Raw genomic sequence first — 19,794 nt, forward strand, 5'->3', positions numbered from 1 at the left:
GGACTTCATTTGTGCCAAATCATATTTTCATTTCTATTCACCATAAACACCACAGACTTCTACAACTCTGCCGAATGCTTTCTAAAAAAGTTTTCTGATAACTCAGCAGTTGTTGGCCTCATCACTGATGGGGACTGCAGTTAGTACAGAAAACTGACCGAGGACTTTGTTGACTAGCACCAACAGAACCTCTTCCAGATCAATAATGGGAAAACCAAGGAGCTGGTGGTGGACTTCTACAGCTGCAGATATCTTCCACATACACCAGCAAACATCCAGAGAATGGACATTGAGATCTTGGACTGATATACATATCTGGGTTTTCACCTGACTGATAAACTGGACTGGACTAACAACTCAAAGGTCATCTACAGGAAAGGTCAGAGCAGGCAGTATCTGCTATGGAGAACGAGGTCTTCTGGAGTGCAGGGATGAGATCTTATCTCATCTTATTTTATCTTATCTTATCTTATCTTATCTTAATTACTCAATCAATCAACTTTCTTTCTCCTTTCATTTAAATTCAGTTGTGAAACACGCTTCCACTGGACATAAGACTCGTGGACAGACTCATGTTGATACCTTTAAAAAGGAACTTAAGACCCACTTGTTCAGGCTTGCCTTTATTTAGTTTTATCTATTCATCCTATTTTAATAATTGTGCTTTATTCTGTATTGTATAAATAAACTTTTCTCACTTCCCTGTTTCTTCTAGCATCACTGGTGAAGTTTGACAGCAGAATAAAGTTCATTCAAATCAGACTCCATTTTTATGAATTAAACCTGGTGTCGGATATTTGTGACAGCTGATACTGACACCTTGTGTTAACAAATGCACATTTCACCTTTTAAGACCGTGTCCAATCAGCAAATGTAGTTTGTAGACACGCGTTAATTTGCTATATTAAAAAACACTATGAGTTTGTTTTAAATTCAGCATAACCGCTTGATATTTAAAATTATATATATATACAGAGAAACACATTTTTATGAATGAGGATTAAAGCTGTAGTAAACCTGCAGCTCCATTCGGCGGCTCCGGTTTTAGCATGACAAGCTCCGCCTTCCTTGCCCTACGTCACGAGTTGTGATATACGGAAGTAGCTTCGAACTTGTCAACAAGAAAGGCCGACCGACATGGTAAGGGCTCTGTACTTTTTTATGAATTACTTGTGTTATTTCTGCTTCTGGACTATATATTTTAGTTGGTTTGTGTGTTTAAGTCGTTCGTGTTGTCCTCACAGAGCTTTTATGGGGGTGTCGCGGTTTGAAAAATGCCCTTCAAACGACGCGAGCAGTGAGATTTGGCGTTAGCCTTTAGCTAGGCTGGGAACTAGCTGTTAAAGCTGTAAAGGAGAGCAGCTGCTCCTTTCTCCAAACCGAAACTGTGGCGTTACCTAATCTGTGGTCGAAATCTTAACACGTATGGACATAAATATGACTTTAATCAAGCAGAACTCGATCTCGGTATAGTTTTATCTTAGTGGGAAGAAGAAACAGGGAGGAAAGTGTTAGTTTTCACGGGTTTTTTTTTTCTCGGAAATGGGAGCGTTTCTGGCGTCATTGTTGAGAAGATTACAGGGAGGAAATCGCTGTGTGTGTGTCGGGTGTTACGTCTGACTGTGTGTAAATAAAGATCAAAATAACATCTGTGTTCAAGGGGCCTTTGCTGAGTTTTCCTGCCTTGATACTTCCTCAGTAACTGATTATTTTCGTGTGTATTAATACATGCTGGTGCTTGTGTGTGTGTTGCATAACGCAGAGGCATTTTTCCGCTGCTGTCCTTTTTGTAATTGTGGTTATCTTAAAAGTACCTTGTAACAAAGGATCTAAGGTAGTTTTAAAGCATTTTCAATATAAATAATGAACTTTATAAAATGTAGTATGTGTAATATTACTATATAATTAAAAATGTTATAATCCTTATATGAAGATAAGAAGTGATGGACGCCCAGTTTATTACTAGTTATAAACTCAGTTCAGGGATGACACTTAATTCTGCTCCACCGTCAGCTTACATATGACTATATTCTGCTATATCTACAGCATGCATTACTCACAGTATAGTTTAAGTTACTCTTAAACACATGCTCTAGTGGTTTACACCTGCACCTAACAAGGGAACGATTGCCGGTTTGATGCTAGGAAGAGATACAAATCCCCTTTGGGGAAGGGGGTTGCATGAGGAAGTTGCTCCGGCATGAAAACACATCAAACGCCTAATGAACAATGGAGCATCTAAACGTTACTCCTTAATTTAAAATCTTACTCATTATAACTGCTGCCGACAGCTGATTGTTTCAGAGAAGCAGTTATTGTGGATTTGATTGCGGAAATGGCTATTTTATGATGACTACGATGGATAATAAACAAATTAAAATAGCCAGTGTTGGCTCAGATGTTTTTGTGTTTCTCATTTGTCGTCCAGACAAACTTTGATAGTCGTTCACCCAGATCAAAGATGTGTCTCACTCATCTTTTCTTTTTCTCTACAGGCGAAGTCTTCTTGAACAAGACCTCCTGCCATGGCACTTCTCTAATATTTCTTTTTTACGCCCCCCCCCCCTTAACTTTTTATTAAAAAACATTTTTAAACATTAAAAAAAGAAACGTTACCACAATGAAAATCAGTTACAGCTTCCCTGCCCTCCTGGTTTTCTGCATAACAGGTGAGTGAGTGAGTTTTTGGCTGTTTGTGTATCTCTCTTAGGTGGCTGCTTTAAATGTTTATCAACCAAAGGTCATGTTTGAACTTTTCGTGTCATACAGCATTTACAGTCTGTGTGAGTGGCGATAATAAAGCACATTCTCTGTTCTCTTTTTGCTTATTTCCTCTGCAGCATGGAGCCGTTTTGAGCCTGCTCTCAGCTCATGTAAGGAAAACCAGTCATTGCATGTTTCATCATGTTATGAAAATGAATATGCCTCAAACCCACAGATAATAAACAACACCATTCATGGTTTAGTGACGTTTACATTTACATTTTCTTCACACCTGACAGGTTCAACATCAAACAACAACAACACTTAATTTATTCGCCAAACCAGGAACTGCTTTTATTAACTCTACTTTCTTGTGTTTATCACAGCCCACTGTGGGCGCTCCCTTCAGGTGGTGGACGATAAGGTGGGAGTGATCAGGAGTTCTGTTTACCACAGCTGGTCCTTCTGCTTCGGCTCAATGTCCGACGGCTGGATCATCACGGGTCCAGAAGATGAGCCGATCGTTCTCAGGTACGGATGCTCAAAGGTGGCACGTAAAGGAGATGACGCTTTAAAAGCTCGAAGACGTTAAATAATTGACTCCCAATTATTTTACCGCAAATCAGGCGACCTGGGATAATTATTAACAGAGTAAATATACCAGTTGTGCAATGCATTGATTGTTTTTGCTTTATTAAAAGTATATAAATGCTTAATATTGCCTGATCATTTTCTGTTATCGTTTATGAAGTAATGAATGACCCAGATATGGAGATAAAGACAAAAACAAAAAGTTTTTGAGATTCAGTGTCTGCGATTGAGAAACTGTGGGTTCTGTTCACTGATACAAACTTTCTCTTATTACAAATCTTTCCACAGCTTCTCTCAGTTTTCTGTCCGCTGTAAGAAAGAATGGGTGTCTATAAACTCGTCGGCTGGAGGTGATCCAATCATCCTGTGTGGCTCTAAGTTGCCGCAGCCAATCGAGCTCCCAGGGGGAAATATTACAGTGATGCACCACTTCCTCCCTCATATGTTCCCTGTGTCATCATTTCTGTTGAACTATGCCAGAGGTATGACGTCCTGACATGTGCCTGCTTGCAGTTCCAGCTCTTTTTTCCCCCCAATTATTATCTAAATGTTCCTTTTATCTTCCTCCCTTTGTACAGATCCATATGAAGGCGATTGCCCAGAAACATCTTTTAAATGCTACGGGGGTCGCTGCCTTCCCCACTCCTGGCGCTGTAATGGGCAGGTGGAGTGTCTTGATGAAGAATCTGATGACAACGACGAACTGGGTTGTGACTGTCCTTGTGGAGGGCTTCTTCAGACCTTTTATGGGACCTTCTCCCCTCCAGCTTGTCAGGGTCAAAGTCAGTCCTGTGTTTGGACTTTGGATCCTGAGGACTCCAGGCCGCTGAGTCTGGAACTGCAAAAGCTGACGCTAGCTTTTGGGGACCGACTCACTATCTACAACAGAGAGGAAGGCAAAGGAGACATTATTAAAATCGTGAGTTTCCCAACCCAAACATTCATTACTGGCAAATGTTTTTCTCTTTTTATTTATTTTTATTTTTTTTGAAAACCCTTCTGCATTTTCACAGATTACCAGCTCCTCCAATTCCAAATCGGTCCAAGTTGAATCCAACACCGGCGTGATGTCAGTGGTGTATAAAAGAGTTCTTGGCACAGAGAACTCCAACTTTAACGCCACGTTTCATGTTAAGGGCTACTGCCCTCCGTGGGAAGGTCGTTGCGGGGGAGCGGCAGGAGGTTGTTTTACACAGGAGCAACACTGCGATGGGAAGTGGGACTGTCCCGAGACCGGAAAGGACGAGGAGGGCTGCAGGAACTGCAGTCCGAATCACTTTCCCTGTGGAATGGCAGGACAGAGGACGACAGCGACCAGCAAACCGCAGTGCTACTCGCTGACGGAGAGATGCAACTACCAGCTGAACTGCGCTGATGGCAGCGACGAGAGGGATTGCACCGTGTGTCAGCCGGGGACCTTTCATTGTGACAGCGACAGGTCAGTGTGCACCTGTGTCACACAGCTCCACACACAACATAAAAGGAGTAAGGGGGTGCACTAGGGTTTGTGTCAGAGGGCGTTCTCACCCTGTACATGCTTATTTTACTCACCGTGGAAACGGGTGCTGCTGTTTTTGTTTTGCTTTGTTTCATAACCATTCAGGTTTGTGGAGTTTCAGGCTCGGGCGTGTCTGTATGTGACATATGACCATCTTAGAGTTTAAATTGGCTTTGCTGTGGTTTTTGTGGTTCTGCTGTTTTTCTGTAGAAATATCACCCATCCTGCAGCAGTGTGTGACAGGCACAGAGTTACGTATGAGGAAATAAATATGCAATGTTGACAGTAGAGATTCTGCATTCCTCCAAAAAGCATTGATACAGGTTATATTTATATACAGCTGTTTATTATGGTTTTACATTATTGTGATTATTTTTAATGATGCTATTGCTATTTATTGTGTAGTTCTGCAATAGTGCAATGTTAACTAGTTGCCATTGTTTGCATGTTTTATCAAAAGCCACAGTGTCTTAAAATAGGCCAACGTCCTTTTTCTAAATGCAGCTCGCTCTGTAACAAAAGCACAAAGTGTGTATGGGAAAGTTTTGAGCTTAAGCGTAGGGATCCTTTTAACTCAGCCTGTTTCACTTCTCCTTGTTTACAGCGTTGTGGTTTTATTGTGAGTCTTAATTCAGGCGGCGTCTGATGTTTTCTGTGAAACTGAACCTGCCACTCATTTTCTTCCAGCCTGCTCTGGTAACAAACGGCTCTTTGTTCCCTCTGCAGGTGCGTGTATGAGAGCTGGCGCTGCGACGGCCAGGTGGACTGCAAGGACGGCACAGACGAGCTCAACTGCACGGTAATCTTGCCCCGCAAGGTCATCACCGCGGCAACGGTGGGCAGCCTGGTCTGCGGACTACTTCTGGTCATTGCCATGGGCTGTACCTGTAAGCTGTACTCGCTCAGGACGAGGGAGTACAGGTAAGTCTTTGAATGGTTCTGCTGCGTTTTTGTTTGAGGTTTGCAGCCGAAGCTCTTCTGCTCTACAAAGTAGCTGCTTTAGTTTATTTTCGTTCCGTTGATGAAGCATAATGAGGCTTTCTTGCCACTTTTAAAGAAGAAAAGACTGACTCATATATTGTGCTGATAATCTCAGATGATGAGTCAGGAGATGCAGACATTGTTTTCCTAACTTCTGGCTTTAATTGCTGCCAGAACTGCCAGACAGTAACTCTCAGATGGATAGCACAGCCTCCTACGACACTGACAGTACACTCCACACAAAAACAAAAAAACAGCCTGTTCGTTGTTGTTGTCAGCTAAATGCTTGAGTTATGTACAACAACAGGAACCAATAACCTGCAGTGTATTAAAAGCTTACCTTTTTTTAACCTTTAATAGTACCTCTTAGAGTCAAATCTATTTCTAGACTTTATATTTGTATACTTTATGTGGATCTGCGTGATGCTTCAAAACAAAAACAAAATGTGCCTTGCAAGTTTGCAATGTGTGTGACTGCATCTAAAAGAGCCTCTATCCTCTCACAGCATGTTTGCGCCAATCAACCGCCACGAGGCGGAGCTCATCCAGCAGCAGGCCCCGCCTTCTTACGGTCAGCTGATCGCACAGGGCATCATCCCCCCAGTCGAGGACTTCCCCATAGAAAACCCCAATGAGGTGAGAGAGCAGAGCGCCAGAGATTTTTAACTGCCCGCATGGACGCACCTGTCAGGATTTCATCAATCCAGGATCCTGTCAGGACTTTAGATCATGCTCATTTGTTTAAAGAACCCATGTGATTGACTGCAGCCTGTCCTGCAGAGTTACAATATACATTTAAGGCATTTAGAGGCGTTTTTTAAAAAACCCAAGTGTTGAAATTTCAGCAGGAAAAACTGATTAACTAACTTCAATTTTAATTAATGTGTTAAAACCTACAAATCAACATCTTATTGAAGGCTTTTTGATTTAAGGGCTTTAATAAATGTAATTAAACGCAGAAAAGCCGATAGCTGTTACTACATTAAACCACACACTCTAATGTGTAGTAGTGCTCTCGGTCTTAAAGCTCATCTATAGCAGCCTTATTGATCCCCAGCTGGATGTGGGCTGAAGTTGTAGGAGTGTTAAGATGAGGCTAATGTGCTGTTACTGTGCAAGTTTACTCTGAGTTTACTCCTTGGTGAGACAGCTGAGGCAGTGGAGGCGGAGGGATAAAGTGGCTGGCTCTGCCTGATGGGATTAGCTGAAGCCGCCTACACTAAGCTCAAACTTTGATTAGTGTCGCGTAAATAAATTCAGCAGGTTTAATGATTTTTAATAATGATTTTAGGATGTTGAACACGAGCTGCTGAAGGTAGTTGAAACAATCTGCTCTGTGTTTCTTTGTCAGACCTCGACTCTTTCTCTGAGAGGAATCCTGCAGCTGCTTCGCCAGGATGCCGCCAGCTCCCCACACCGCAGACGTAGGCCCCGATTTATCCGCCGGGCTGTTCGCCGCATGAGAAGGTGGGGTCTGATCCCCAGATCCGCATCCAGGCAGACTCAGTCGTCAAGCTCCAACCAGCAGCAGGCGCAGCAACAGCAGCAGTCAGACAGCGCTACATCAGGCCAAGAAGCAGCTCGCTCCACGCCCGCGAGCTCCCCATCAGCCGTGGAGGCGGTCAACCAGCCGGTGGCCCAGAAACTCGGCTTGTTGGCACAGCCAGCGCAGCACCAGCTGGAAGCTCCGCCTCCTTTACTGGCGCTGCCTTCAGCTCCTCCTGTCGCCTTCCCCCCTCCCCCTCCCTACGCACCCCCAGCTCCACCTGTGGACGCCCCCCACACTCCCCCTGTTGCCGTGCCTCCCAGTAGCCCATCTCTGGCCTCCATCTTCCACACGATAGGCTTGAGCATCTCCCGCTTCAGAGCCTCGCCCTCTTCCACCAACTACGTGCCCCTCTCTGCCTCGCCTTCCTTCTCCTCCTCCTCCTCTTCATCGGACGACGATGTGCTGCTCATCCCCCTCTCGGAGGACAACACTTCAGAAGACGACGTGCCCATGCTCACCTGACCGACTTCCTCACCCACTCCTTCCCACCCCCTCCCTCTTACTTTACCTCCCACCAGTCTTTCCACATTCGTTTGAACTGAAACACAGGAGCGGCCGGTGGTGGGACTCTTCCTCTCTGTGCCAGTCTGGTGCCTTTTTTTTTTTTTTTTTAAATCGCTTTGCGTTGCTGACATATATGAATAGAGTATTTTTAAAGAAAGAAAAAAAGACTTCCTTAAGAAAATGCAGACGAACGGCACGGCCGATGAAGAAGCGCAGATGAGTATTATGCGTGAGCACTTACTGAACGCTGGGCTGCACGTAGAAGGTGAACTTTTATTTTTTTGCACAGAAGAATCTTCCCTATCCAGATACTGAGGCAGGCTACTGTCAGGTTGAATGATTATAGCTCTTATAATAGAATTTGTTGTGTTTGTGTGACTGCGACTGTGTGAATGCAACTGCGTTTTAGTCTCGCGTAGACAGCGGAGTGTGATTGCACATGAGGAGTGTCTTCACTTGCACCCAGTCTCATGATATATCACGAAACAAATCCCCCCTTTTTAAGTGCCTTTAAGGAGCCTCCTGCAGAGACCTCAAGGATGTTGAGAATTCCTGAACACACACTGCATGCAGAAACACACACGCACACAATGAGGGTCACTTTTTCCTCACGTCGTCATGGTGACTTCACTCCAAAATGGATTTAAAAAAAACTGCATGTGTACTCTTCAAGCTGGCAATAACTTTTTGGATACCCTCGTTCTAGTGCACATCGATTCCAACATTACTGCGTGTTTAAATACTTCTTCCCCCGGTGAATGAATGTAACCTTCAAAAAAACAAAAAGCAAACGTATCAAAAGACAATCTCTTTGGTGCCTGATTTTATGACGTGTGTAGGTGTGCACAGGAAGATGAGGCACCCTAGTGATAAAAAGGGTCGAGGGGGGGCCTCCAAATTCACAAAAGAACCTCACATCTGACGAGACTCAACAGCATTCGGTCACATTTCGACTCAGCAGACTTGTGGTGTGCCATTTGTAATATTAATATTATTATTATTACGAGTTTTGTGGTCTTTTTTTTTTTTTCTTTTAGCAGGTTTTGTCTCTCTTTCCTTAAATTGTTCCTGTTTTGCTTTGTTGAATGTATTTTTTGGGGAGGGACAGTTTTAAATTGACAGGTAAATGGGGGGGGGGGGGATTTTATTTGGGTCAACTTCACTGTATATAAGTAAAAAAATATGGCTGAGATTAAACGATTTGCACTTTTAGTTTTAAATTTTTTGTCTTTTTTGTGTTTTCTTTTTGGGGATATCGGCTGTGGGGGTGCCACCTGACACCTCAGTGAGACATGTCAGAGGTGTTTCTTTGTGCTCTGTATTCAAAGGATCTGTGGTAATTCACACAGACTCCCCACAGAAAGAAGGAGAGAGCTGTTCTTGGTGGGAATGCAGAAGTTGTGCTCATTGCTCTGGTTTGGAGGATAAAAGGAAAATGCTTTTACTTTAGAGCTCTGAAACTCCGCAGATGGACTGAGGTCGCAGCCGTCTACCAGGTAATAATACTGACTCCATTTAATTATTGAAGCGGTTTTCTACACAGCACCCCACGTGCAAGTTTCAACGCGATAACCTCTGTTTTGGCGACTCAATGATGACTCAATCTCCTTTACATCTAAAGAAAGCAAGATCTAAACGCTCTGCATTACATTCCTGTTTAACAGACCTCACACTCTACAAAACCCTGCACCACACAGTCCAGTTACACACCTGTTCGAGGAAAAACCTTACTTACTTCAGATTATTCATGATGAGGTTTCCCAACCTTTCTGTCAGATTGACTCATGCACTCTTTCTTCATCACTGCCTTTCATGTTTAAACTTGAACCAGCATCAAACAGGATCTGGATTGCTTCCTGTTTGCTGCTTAGTGTTTGTGCTTAGCAAACTTGCTTATCCATAGCTGTTCATTATGATTTCCATCCACTACTTTCTTCTTTAACAGCTTTTCACTTCATTTAGTAACCACTTTCTATTCAGTATGTTTATTAAACAGTTGCAGCTATTAGCCAGCTTTTAGTGAGCTGAAACCTCAAAACCTTGATTTGTTTGTTTTAACTATTTCTACTGATGAAGTATTTATTTTAGTTAATCGTGCCAGCCCAAACTTGTTCTCTAGAGACTCTGAAAGTTGTAAAATGTAATTTACTATTATTTAAATAGTTTGAGTGAATCTATCCATGTAGCTGCTTCTGTGGACCTCTGATTGGTCATTACTGACCTAAGAAAGCTCAAAGCTGCAGACAGAAGAACTCAGTGTTTACAGTTACTTTATTATTTTAACTGTTCTGTTTGCAACATGGCAGCAAGATTTGCTATGATGGTTTGGAGACAGAGGAGGAGCTGGAGTTAATGATGTTACGCTTAACCCCAAATTGTCAGAATAATACTATTGATCCTTTTTTATAATCTGTACAAATACATGACACAAAGACAGAAATAAATAAAATCAAATAAATTCACGACCATATTTTGGGATCCTCAGCGGCCATCTGAAACATTACATCATCTCCTCTTCCTCACTGTTACCCTGAAATAGGTTTCCACCATAACTATGGCTTCCCCTCCATCCTTGAACCTCTGGGTGGGGATTGTGCTGGTGGTAATGGTGGTCGTGGTGGAGCTCCCAGGAGCCCTGCAGAGGTGCATCTTTGATGAGCTTCAGGTCAGAGTGGTCAGCGCTACAGACAGCCCACCCAAGGAGCTCAGGCTCAGAAGGTCAGAGGAGCAGAGGAGCATCCTGGGAAAATCTGGCTCACCTACTCCTACCTCACCACAGCCAATGAGGATCCGGACCTGGATTCCGAGAGAGAGCGACAGCCTATCAGAGGCTGAGAAAGGAAGGCTGGAGGCAGCGGTGGAAGAAGCTGTGAGAGTGGTGTCTTCTTTACTGTCAGGTGACTGTTGAACAGAAACGGCTGGTGTGCTGTAGATTATTACACTCCACAAATCTGACAACAAAGAAATTTCAATGCAATCAACATTGTGCGATAACTGAATATTTGTGTTTTTTAAATAAGTAACACTGACTTTATAACACTGACGTTTTTATGTATTTATGTGAGCTTGTGCAGCATAATTTCATTCTGCATTGTGTCTTTGAGGTAGTGCTCAGTAACAATATAGTAAATCTTGGATCTGAACACACACACACACACACACACACACACACACACACACACACACACACACACACACACACACACACACACACACACTCATACTCATAAACTGCTGACATTTTAACAGTGAACAGAGTGCCGGGCCCTTTACTGCTCAGCAGAGACATCAACAAATACTGCAAGTTTCTCTGGAGGGATTCAAGTACTATCAACTACAACAGGTAAGTACAGACGAGTGTAGCTCCAGTCCCTCAAACAAACATCTCTGGCAAGATTTGAGTCGTTAAAATGATTTTCCCCCTATATTCTTATTTTACATACAACACAAAAATCCAACCAGCCAATCATATGACATGCAGTTAGACATGTACACATGGGTAAAAGGCACTCTTGAAATTTAACTGAGTATCAGAACGAGGAGGAAAGGTGATTTAAGTGACTTTGAAGGTGGCAGGTTGTTGGTGTCAGGCAGCTTATCTAAATATTTCTATATTTTCCCACAAACCACAAAACCAGAGTTTACAGATAATTATCCAGAAAAGAGAAAATATCCAGACGACTTTTTAATAAAAGCTGAGTATCATTTGAGTATTGTTGCTAACCTTCTGTTAGCTGCTTCCAGCTAACACACCATGTTTCAAAGTTAATGAATGCTCTCACTCTTTAAAAGAAATGTACACATTAGTGCAAGTAACTATTCATTTAAACTCACCAACAGGTTTGTATTTGTTCACTCATACTGTCCCGTATCTCTGAGCTCTATCAGCTGTCAACTTATGCAAATAAATGGAAATAAGCAGACTTTTTATTCTCCCAGGTGTGGTAGAGCCAACAAAAACTACGGAAGTGAAACTTGCCTGGATGCGACCGTGAGTATCAAATGTTTTTGCTGCCACACACAGCATGTACTAGACTGCTGCTTCTGAATAATACAGTATCAACATCAGTAGATCCCAGACGACCACCTGGCTGGATGTGATATTTACCCCGAGGCCGATTCACACAAAAGGACTGTTCTCAGACCTGAAGGTGCTGGAGTCCCTGATACCGACTTCCTGCTTTACCTCCATGTACAGGACACAGACAAGTGCAGAGCAGAGGTGCAAACCTACAGATAACAGAAAAATCTTTGATATAAAACCACTCAAATCCCAGCAGTCCTAAAACATTTTGACATTTCTTCATTAAGTTTCTATTCATGATTGAAAACAGCAGTAAATTGTTGCTCTATTTGATCATATATTTCTCCACTTTCTTATAAGAAATTTTTTTTAAAGCGTCTAAATTAAACTTCGCCCACGTAGCTTTCACCTCTTCCTCAGTGTATCTTCTTGTTCCTCAGCCCAGTGTGTTGGCCTACGCTGTTCACTGCCAGACGGACAGTCACGGGCGACCTGTAGCTGGGGTGGTGGTCATCTGCAGGGACCGGCTGACAGGAGCCACATACAGCCACCAGACTACAGTACAGGTACGATTACTTTTATGGATACATGATGTGAAAAGTGAGGTTTCTGTGGCTGTTTTAACAGAGAAGGATGGATCATGATGACAGATTATACTCTTCTGTTCTCCAGACTGTCATTCATGAATTGTTCCATGCACTTGGATTTTCTAAGGATCTCTTCAGCACCTGGAGAGACTGTTACTCCTCCTCCTCTTCCCAAGGTTTTTAAACACATCATTTACACCACTTTATCCTTTTTTTTAACTGTAATTTAACAAACATTAGTGAGTGTGTAATAACTGTGTAAAAATTCATTTTTCTTAATGTGTGTGAGTGAGGTTATTATAATAAAATCTAACGACGATTGAGATTATATAAGCATTCATCCTTCCACACATGGGCTGGTGTCTTCAAAAGTTTGTTTACTTTACTTTGAAACTGTGCAAAGTGTGGACGAAGAACAAAAATTGGGAATTAAAAATGCAAATATTAAGTGGTAACACACAAAGAAGAACACTCAAATCTGATTAAAATGTAGAAAACATTTTTTTCATTATAATAAGTTAGTGTATTGAGTCTGACCTTCATTAAAGATCACATGCTTTGGTCAGAAGGTGGTTCTTTATCAGCGATTTCTTTGCTGGATCCTGCAGTGGGTGCTGATTGTTCTCCTCGAGGCAAAGCGAGTCACTCAGACGGATCCGGCCACATGAGGATTTACACCCCGTCCGTCATTTCAGCCCTGCAGAAGCACCTGGTGTCCAGCGATCCGGAGCTGGGAGGACCACTGGAGAACCTGGTACTGCACAGCTTCCAGTGCAGAAAACTTTAACAAACTAAAAAGGAAACCTAACGGTGCTTTCACCCCTCAGGAAGCAGCTCCAGGCAGGGTGTCCTCACACTGGGAGTCCCGGGTCCTGCAGGGCTCCATTATGTCGGCAGTGCTCGGGGATCCTAGCACAGTTCGGATCGACCCAGTGACCTTAGCTGCATTACAGGACACGGGCTGGTACACCGTCGACCTGAGCCGGGCTCAGAGTCTGGTCTGGGGAGACGGTAAGGAAACTGAAATATGAAGAAAATGCACTGAAAACTGCATCATCATAACAGGAGACTTAACAAAAGCTGAACATGGACACTCTGTGATCATACTTTTTAAATAATAAAATTTTTTTATGACTTATTAATAGGTGAAGGAGCCATGTTTGGCTCCCTGTCAACCTGCCAAGATAACTCCTCATCCTTCTTCTGCACTGGAAGGTAAATTAAAGTAATTTAGTGTTAACATATATTTTCATACAGAAATTCTGTCACTTTGTCCTAAATGTTTGTGTTATTTGTACTTCTCAGTGGACGTGGATGTCATTTTCTTCATCTCCACAAGGGGGAGTGCCAGACTGACCAATACCTGGAGGGCTGTCGAGTGTATAAACCCCTGCAGAATGGAGTAAGCTGAGTATCTTCGTGCATTCACACTAAACACTGAAGATGAGAGGACATTATTATTATTATTATTATTATTATTATTATTATTATTATTATTATTATTATTGTCATGTATTTATCTTTAGTACACGTTTTGAATCTCGCACTTCAGAGTGAATGCTGGAAAAAAGAAAGCAGCAGGTGGACAGCTGAAGATGAGCTGAGCGGGGAGAATTTTGGCTTTGACAGCAGATGCTTTCTCTCCAGCCTCAGCACACAGGTGTGTGTGTGTGTGTGTGTGTGGTCCTCCCCTGTACTCTCTTCACCCTTTCTTTTGAATCCTTTGTAACTTCTCGTCTGTCTTTCAGAACCAGAGTCAGGTCGGCAGCTCTGTGGAGGGCCGGTGTTATAGGCACAGGTGTACCGGACCGAACAGGTATCAGATCCAGGTGTTTGGCTCTGAGTGGGTGGACTGTCCAGCAGGGGGCAACATTCAGGTATAATAACATAATGGCTTATTACAGTGTTATATGTTTTTGGATGAGCATTAATTCAGAGTTAAAACTTGCAGTTTTTGTGCATATAAACAGTTTCATTTATACAGATGTTTCTATTATTACCACATTTATATGATTAAGAGCATCTTAGTATAAAAACATCCTAATGGATAATACAGTCAACATCTCATATATATAAAAATTATTTATTTTTGCATCAGATTAAAGGATACAATGGTGCAGTTTTCTGCCCTGACAGGAGGTTATGTCTGTACCCTGATGTGACTCCTCCCTTAGATGATGTCAGGACACTTCCTGCATGCATCAGGTGGTGAGTACAACTTCAAACATGCCCCGGCGTCCGTTAAAGCAACATATACTTCATTTTAACTTCTCTTTGTCTGTGTAGTGAGATTTCTACCTCAGCCCATGATGGGACCTGGTCTCCCCTCAGACCACCCACAGACCCACCTGTATCCACAGCGCTGTGCTTCACTGCTGCTGTGTGTCTGCTGGCTGCACTGATGGTGTCCTGCTGGAAATGTCGCTCATGTATGTTCAGAACACGCATGGTGGCCCCTGACCAGCAGGGTCATCTGTAGAAAGCCTGTTCTTAGGAATGGGCAAAGACTAAATTATAAATTTTAAAGTAAATTAAAAAACTGCTTTTACTTTTATTTCCTGGGGTGTTTTTATTTTCTACCTTTGATTGTCTCGCTGTGGAGTTCTCTATCAGCAGGAGAAGCTGGATTTATACTTCCATAAATCAGTTTTTATTTTTGTCAAATGTGATTTTGACGACTAAATGTTAGTTTCGTCCATCAAAATCATTTCCCTGTCATGGACATTTCTCTAACCTACACTTGTTTATGGCATTAAATACAATGTAAATTCATAGAGGATGAGGGTAAACAGTAAAATAATCAAATATATGGTAACAAATTGTCAATTTTTAACTGTATTTTGATTTTTTGCACTGATTAAACCTCCAAACTATCCCCATCTTCACTTTTGAACATTTAGGTTCAGTAATTTAGAGATAGTCTTACTGCTGATACAGCAGAATCGAACGAGCAATTTCCTTTAAAACACTTCCTCTAGAACAGTTTTGTCATCTCACAGGAGTGACACAGATGACAAATGACCTGTGATTGTTATTGTAAGTGAGCATATTATTTCCACAAGATGCAAATGTAGATATGAATGTCATGACATGCCTTGGAAAAACGTGTGCCCAGACTTGCCGAGACTTACAGGACACAAAGTCAGCCTGTTTTCCCACCTCGAGGTTCTTTGTAGTCATTCGTCACGAAGGGACGTGACAGAACAAACACCTGCTGGCAAACTGACAGATACTTTGAAACCAGTTTGGCAGAAAGCTGCTGCTTCCTAGTGCTGTGACCCAACACGAACATGATTGAATTAAACTTGTGCTTTTTAAATCTCAGCCTGTAGAATATAGTTTGGCTCACACCAACAGAAGCTGAGAGCAAAAATGATGGTGGCTCAAGACTTTTGCACAGTGATGCACATGCCTGAAGTTGTTAAAGACAAACAATTAAAGAAAAAATGCTTCAGCATAATATGTATCAAACAAGTAAAGGAAAATAAATAATGCTTAAACATTTGAATGAACCAAAGACAATTTCTGAAGCAGCCCTTTATCCCAATCTTTATGTTTACCAGAAAGTGGACGCAGTGATTTCCCAGGTTAATGTTGTGTCACAAAACTGAAAGCAGTGATGTCCTCTTTCACAGGCTAATCAGAAACAGTCAAACACATGTCCATACTGTCTTCATACATGTATTTATGCTTTCAGACACACAGGGATATTGAAAACGAGACACAAGCAGGTTGTGTTGAACACGAGGTCTAGTTTAACAACCAATATTCTTTATTAGTAAAACTTAGTTTTTGCTAAATTACCACAAATGTTTATTCTAACTTCTTCTCTCACTGCTTTAAAAAATAGCAAAAAAAATGTTGTGTTGTTGTTATAATTAATAAATACCATCTCTTTATTTGTGGCTAGATCAGAGAGGAGAGCAGCGTCAGAGTGAGGTCATCAGAGAGAAAATATAAAAAAGTCACAGTGGACTGGAAACGCAGCTGGTTCCAGTCTCTAACCAGTTTTCAAGCCTTTTTCAAATACTGTCAGCGGCTAATAAGAGTCGATCTATCTTATCCCATTTAAATGAGAAAAACAGCATCCAAAAGATATTTTTAAATAATAGAAAAGTACAAAACGTGTTTCATTTCTTGAAATCACAAAATCAAACCATTAAATGTTGAAGCCCACACAGCCTGCTTTAAAGGGTTGTCCTCGAGCTACACCAGTGAACAAGCATTAGAAGGTGAAGCACGGTCTGCAGTGAGCCTCAGGCACGCAAAACAGAGCTCCACCCTGCAGCGAGGACAGGAAATGTTTTTACTCTTAGTGCCATCATGCACCACCAGTAAGCCCCTTTTTGAATGGGCTTAGGCTGAGGCACAGCCAGGATCCCACATTCCTCACATCCCTGACGCCGATGTTGTGTTCACGATTTCCCGCGGCTTGCTGATACATCACTGACCTCCAGGTAATTCATGACAGTGCTGCTGAGCATCTTTTTTTCAAAGTATTTGATTTCTTCAGGAGTCAGAAGAGCCATTTTACAGACCTCTTCATGTGACCACTCAGCATTGCAGTCAGGCTGGCCGCACACAAATCGGCTCTCACCCTGAGGGATCAAAAAAAAAATCAGTTAATTGCATCTGAGCATGTTGACATGGTCAAAACAAGCTGCCGAGGTTCAAACTGAACATCGGAACGAGAAAGAAATTTAATTTAGTGGATTTTGAAAGTGGCATGGGTTTTGGTGCCAAACGGACTGATCTACTGCTGACCAACTCTAGAGTTTACAGAGAATATTAAAAAAGAAAATATCCAGTGAGCATCAGAAAATGTCTTGGTGATGTCAGAGGTCAGAGGGGAATGGCCAAACTTTGTTATGTTGATAGGAAGGCAACAACCCTTGTAAGTTATGCAGAAGAGCATCTCTGAGTGCACCACACACTGAACCCTGAAGCACATAGGCAGCAGAAGACCACACCTGCCAGCTATGAATTGGAAACTGAGGCCACAATTCACGTGGGCTATTTTCTTGCCCATTTTGCAACCAGCCACCAGATCTCAATTCAATGCAGTACTTTGGGATGTGGTGGAATGGAAGATTCCCATCACGGGATCTGCAGCAACTGTGTGATGCTGTTGAGTCAATATAGACCAAAACATCCAAGGAATGTTTCTACTGTGTCGAATTATATTCTTTTAAACTTTGCCTTCAAAACCTCTGAAGGCAAAAGCAAGTCTAACAAGGTGTACTTAACAAATTGGCCAATGAGTTTATAATAGATTTAGAAATGATTTAGAAATAGATTTTAAATCATGCAAAGTAAATTTCATAATTTATGTGGAAAGTTGGGAAGATAAATGTGCAAGAAGGACAATGAGAGACGATGGATACTAATACTAATACTTCAGAATCTGATTAATAATAAACATGTGGTACCTGGTCCAACAACTGGTGACACCAGCTGGTGAGAGACATGGGGGTGACAGAATGACCGCAGGACATCCGGGCTCTCAGAGATTTATAATCTCTGCCCTCAACTATGAGACAAAAAGGAAGACTTAACTTATAAAAATCTTTTTAAGCCCATGCTGTCAAATCTGAAAGTATTTATCTGGTTCTTTGACTACTTACAGTCCATATCATCGTCTCCTTCAACAAATGTAAGGGTGGTGTCGTTTGGGTCGTAACATTTCTCCTCTCCAGTCACCAAATTGGCGTCCAGACCTCCAGAAACGTCTTTTTTGCCCTTATCTCTCATCCTCCGCCGTGCATTTTCCAGATGGTTCTGCAGTTCGTGGTAAAGGTCCAGGTCAGTTTCCAAGTATCTGCGCCTTGAGGGATCAAAACCATCCCAAAACCCGGTGCTTCCATCTATACTAGCAGGGCGGTTTTTCAGTCGGACGGACTGTTTTCTCTTCTGAGGATTTAAAGTTAAGCTCCTTTTAACTCTCGCTTGGTTGCTCTGGGGTCCTGTGTAGTCTGCGGTCGCTCTTTTCTTTGTCTCGCTGTTGCCCATCTTTGCCACGTTTATCTCCACAGGTGAGCGGCAATGGACACACACGGTTACTGGTTTCATTTACTAAAATCACGTGATTTTCAGTTACGGGGCTGTAACTCTCCGGTTGCACAAGACTGTGTGCCAAAGTGAGGCGCGACATTCCAGGTAACAGGAGGAGGACCTGTGGGCGGAGAATACACCTGGAGCACAGGTGGGTCCGTCTGTGAAGGTGAATGTCAGAGGGAAGTCCACACTGATGAAGAGCGTCACTGTAAACTGAAGAACAGAATCTGTGAAGAGTCAAAGATGTGCAACTTTCGCCTTTCTGAGAAATTTCTTTGGCGTTAACACATTTCAATAATAAAAATATAATAAAGTACAGTATATCGATCGGCCCTGCAGTCAGACGAATCAATCATCAATCTCTGTGCTGATGCTGTTTCCACTCAAACCGACCAGATTCTGTAACTTTCCTCTGTGTTTACCGTTATAAGCTTTGCTCTCTGCTTCTGCTCAGCTGGTGACATCCGGGTGGTGTTCAGGGCGGATGTTGCTGTTATGGGATCAAACACGTCCATCATCCACACAGTGCTACTCCTGCTGCTGAGGAGACGATGAAGACGAGACCACGAAGAACAAGAAGATAAAAACTGGACTCTGGTTATTTAGGCTTATTAATCTTTACTGTGACACTCTGACATGTGTCATAATAATGATATATAACAATACATAATAATAATGTGTCAGAGGGACCTATTTGTAAAAAATATATCCGGAAGTCTTAACTGCTGACCTTTTTTATTTAGCACACTATAAAAATATATAGTGCATATAATAATTCGACATATTATTATTTTTTGACAGGGGGAAATGGTGAACATAAACATTATACACTGAATAAGATGCATCTCATTAGACTGGAGCTCTGTCTGTTTTTATGAACTACATTTACATGTCTGCATTTTGTTTGAGGACATAACGCAGGTGTAGTGAGCTTGATTTTGTAGATCTTCTTTTCCTGCGTGGTGTCTGTGAACGCCGCATGAAGATTCACCCCTCCCCTAGTTGTCTAATCAGAGGATTTAAGTGTTTGGGACTCATTTCTGTCGTAGATGGCGACGATAACATTTGCGTTGCAGATCGGATTAATTTCCCCAGAAAATTATTTGGCTGTGGTGAGTAGACACGTTTGGTGAGGTTCCCTCTTAAGCATTGTGAGTGTAAACACCGGGATACAACTATAAAGCAGCATTTAGGTTGCAGTGCGACGTCACGGGTGTGTAACTGGTGGCACCCCTTGGGCACTCCTCCCTGTGGGTTGCCTCCCCACGTGGCCGGTCTTTAGCCAAATTGATTTTTTTTTGAG

The 19,794-nt window shown here is 42.3% G+C and overlaps 3 protein-coding genes across 4 annotated transcripts; 2 read left to right on the plus strand and 1 right to left on the minus strand.

Annotated features, from left to right (window-relative positions):
• The first annotated feature begins 1,079 nt into the window (after positions 1-1,079).
• On the plus strand, positions 1,080-8,953 carry lrp10 (low density lipoprotein receptor-related protein 10). Its single transcript, XM_086280347.1, has 10 exons — positions 1,080-1,140; positions 2,496-2,669; positions 2,841-2,873; positions 3,090-3,234; positions 3,583-3,776; positions 3,873-4,213; positions 4,308-4,732; positions 5,519-5,713; positions 6,280-6,409; positions 7,125-8,953. Exons 2-10 carry the CDS (start codon positions 2,621-2,623, stop codon positions 7,782-7,784), a joined length of 2,172 nt encoding a protein of 723 aa, XP_086136473.1. The 5' UTR covers positions 1,080-1,140; positions 2,496-2,620; the 3' UTR covers positions 7,785-8,953.
• A 21-nt stretch (positions 8,954-8,974) lies between these two features.
• On the plus strand, positions 8,975-14,981 carry cirop (ciliated left-right organizer metallopeptidase). 2 transcript variants are annotated; one of them, XM_086280359.1, is made up of 15 exons: positions 8,975-9,322; positions 10,366-10,723; positions 11,076-11,169; positions 11,766-11,817; positions 11,899-12,048; positions 12,291-12,416; positions 12,523-12,613; positions 13,046-13,191; positions 13,265-13,448; positions 13,583-13,652; positions 13,743-13,839; positions 13,990-14,097; positions 14,186-14,314; positions 14,536-14,645; positions 14,724-14,981. In XM_086280359.1, exons 2-15 carry the CDS (start codon positions 10,381-10,383, stop codon positions 14,914-14,916), a joined length of 1,893 nt encoding a protein of 630 aa, XP_086136485.1. In that variant the 5' UTR covers positions 8,975-9,322; positions 10,366-10,380; the 3' UTR covers positions 14,917-14,981. The 2 variants fall into 2 exon arrangements, with proteins under 2 accessions (XP_086136485.1, XP_086136495.1); XM_086280369.1 differs by lacking the exon at positions 8,975-9,322 and having other exon boundaries at positions 10,294-10,723.
• Positions 14,982-16,025: 1,044 nt separating this feature from the next.
• On the minus strand, positions 16,026-18,537 carry LOC147335606 (uncharacterized). Its single transcript, XM_086287520.1, has 3 exons — positions 18,062-18,537; positions 17,867-17,967; positions 16,026-17,035 (listed from the first exon to the last, which is right to left on the minus strand). Exons 1-3 carry the CDS (start codon positions 18,504-18,506, stop codon positions 16,853-16,855), a joined length of 729 nt encoding a protein of 242 aa, XP_086143646.1. The 5' UTR covers positions 18,507-18,537; the 3' UTR covers positions 16,026-16,852.
• Between the last annotated feature and the right edge of the window lie 1,257 nt (positions 18,538-19,794).

Source organism: Aulonocara sp. 'chitande type north' Nkhata Bay, linkage group LG3 (genome assembly GCF_057382095.1).
Source record: "Aulonocara sp. 'chitande type north' Nkhata Bay isolate Kocher_YH1m ecotype deep benthic linkage group LG3, A_spYH_male_GT1.1, whole genome shotgun sequence".
Classification (NCBI taxonomy): Eukaryota; Metazoa; Chordata; class Actinopteri; order Cichliformes; family Cichlidae; genus Aulonocara; species Aulonocara sp. 'chitande type north' Nkhata Bay.

Bases quoted from the DNA above. Each gene is read 5' to 3' on its own strand.
- lrp10 (XM_086280347.1), top strand. From the start codon at position 2,621: ATGAAAATCAGTTACAGCTTCCCTGCCCTCCTGGTTTTCTGCATAACA. The intron at 3,235-3,582 runs GTACGGATGCTC...ATCTTTCCACAG, and splicing joins GATGAGCCGATCGTTCTCAG to CTTCTCTCAGTTTTCTGTCC. The intron at 4,733-5,518 runs GTCAGTGTGCAC...TTCCCTCTGCAG, and splicing joins TTTCATTGTGACAGCGACAG to GTGCGTGTATGAGAGCTGGC.
- cirop (XM_086280359.1), top strand. From the start codon at position 10,381: ATGGCTTCCCCTCCATCCTTGAACCTCTGGGTGGGGATTGTGCTGGTG. The intron at 11,170-11,765 runs GTAAGTACAGAC...TTATTCTCCCAG, and splicing joins AGTACTATCAACTACAACAG to GTGTGGTAGAGCCAACAAAA. The intron at 14,098-14,185 runs GTGTGTGTGTGT...TCTGTCTTTCAG, and splicing joins TCTCCAGCCTCAGCACACAG to AACCAGAGTCAGGTCGGCAG.
- LOC147335606 (XM_086287520.1), bottom strand. From the start codon at position 18,506: ATGAAACCAGTAACCGTGTGTGTCCATTGCCGCTCACCTGTGGAGATA. The intron at 17,968-18,061 runs GTAAGTAGTCAA...TTTGTCTCATAG, and splicing joins AGGAGACGATGATATGGACT to TTGAGGGCAGAGATTATAAA. The intron at 17,036-17,866 runs GTACCACATGTT...TTGATCCCTCAG, and splicing joins GTCACCAGTTGTTGGACCAG to GGTGAGAGCCGATTTGTGTG.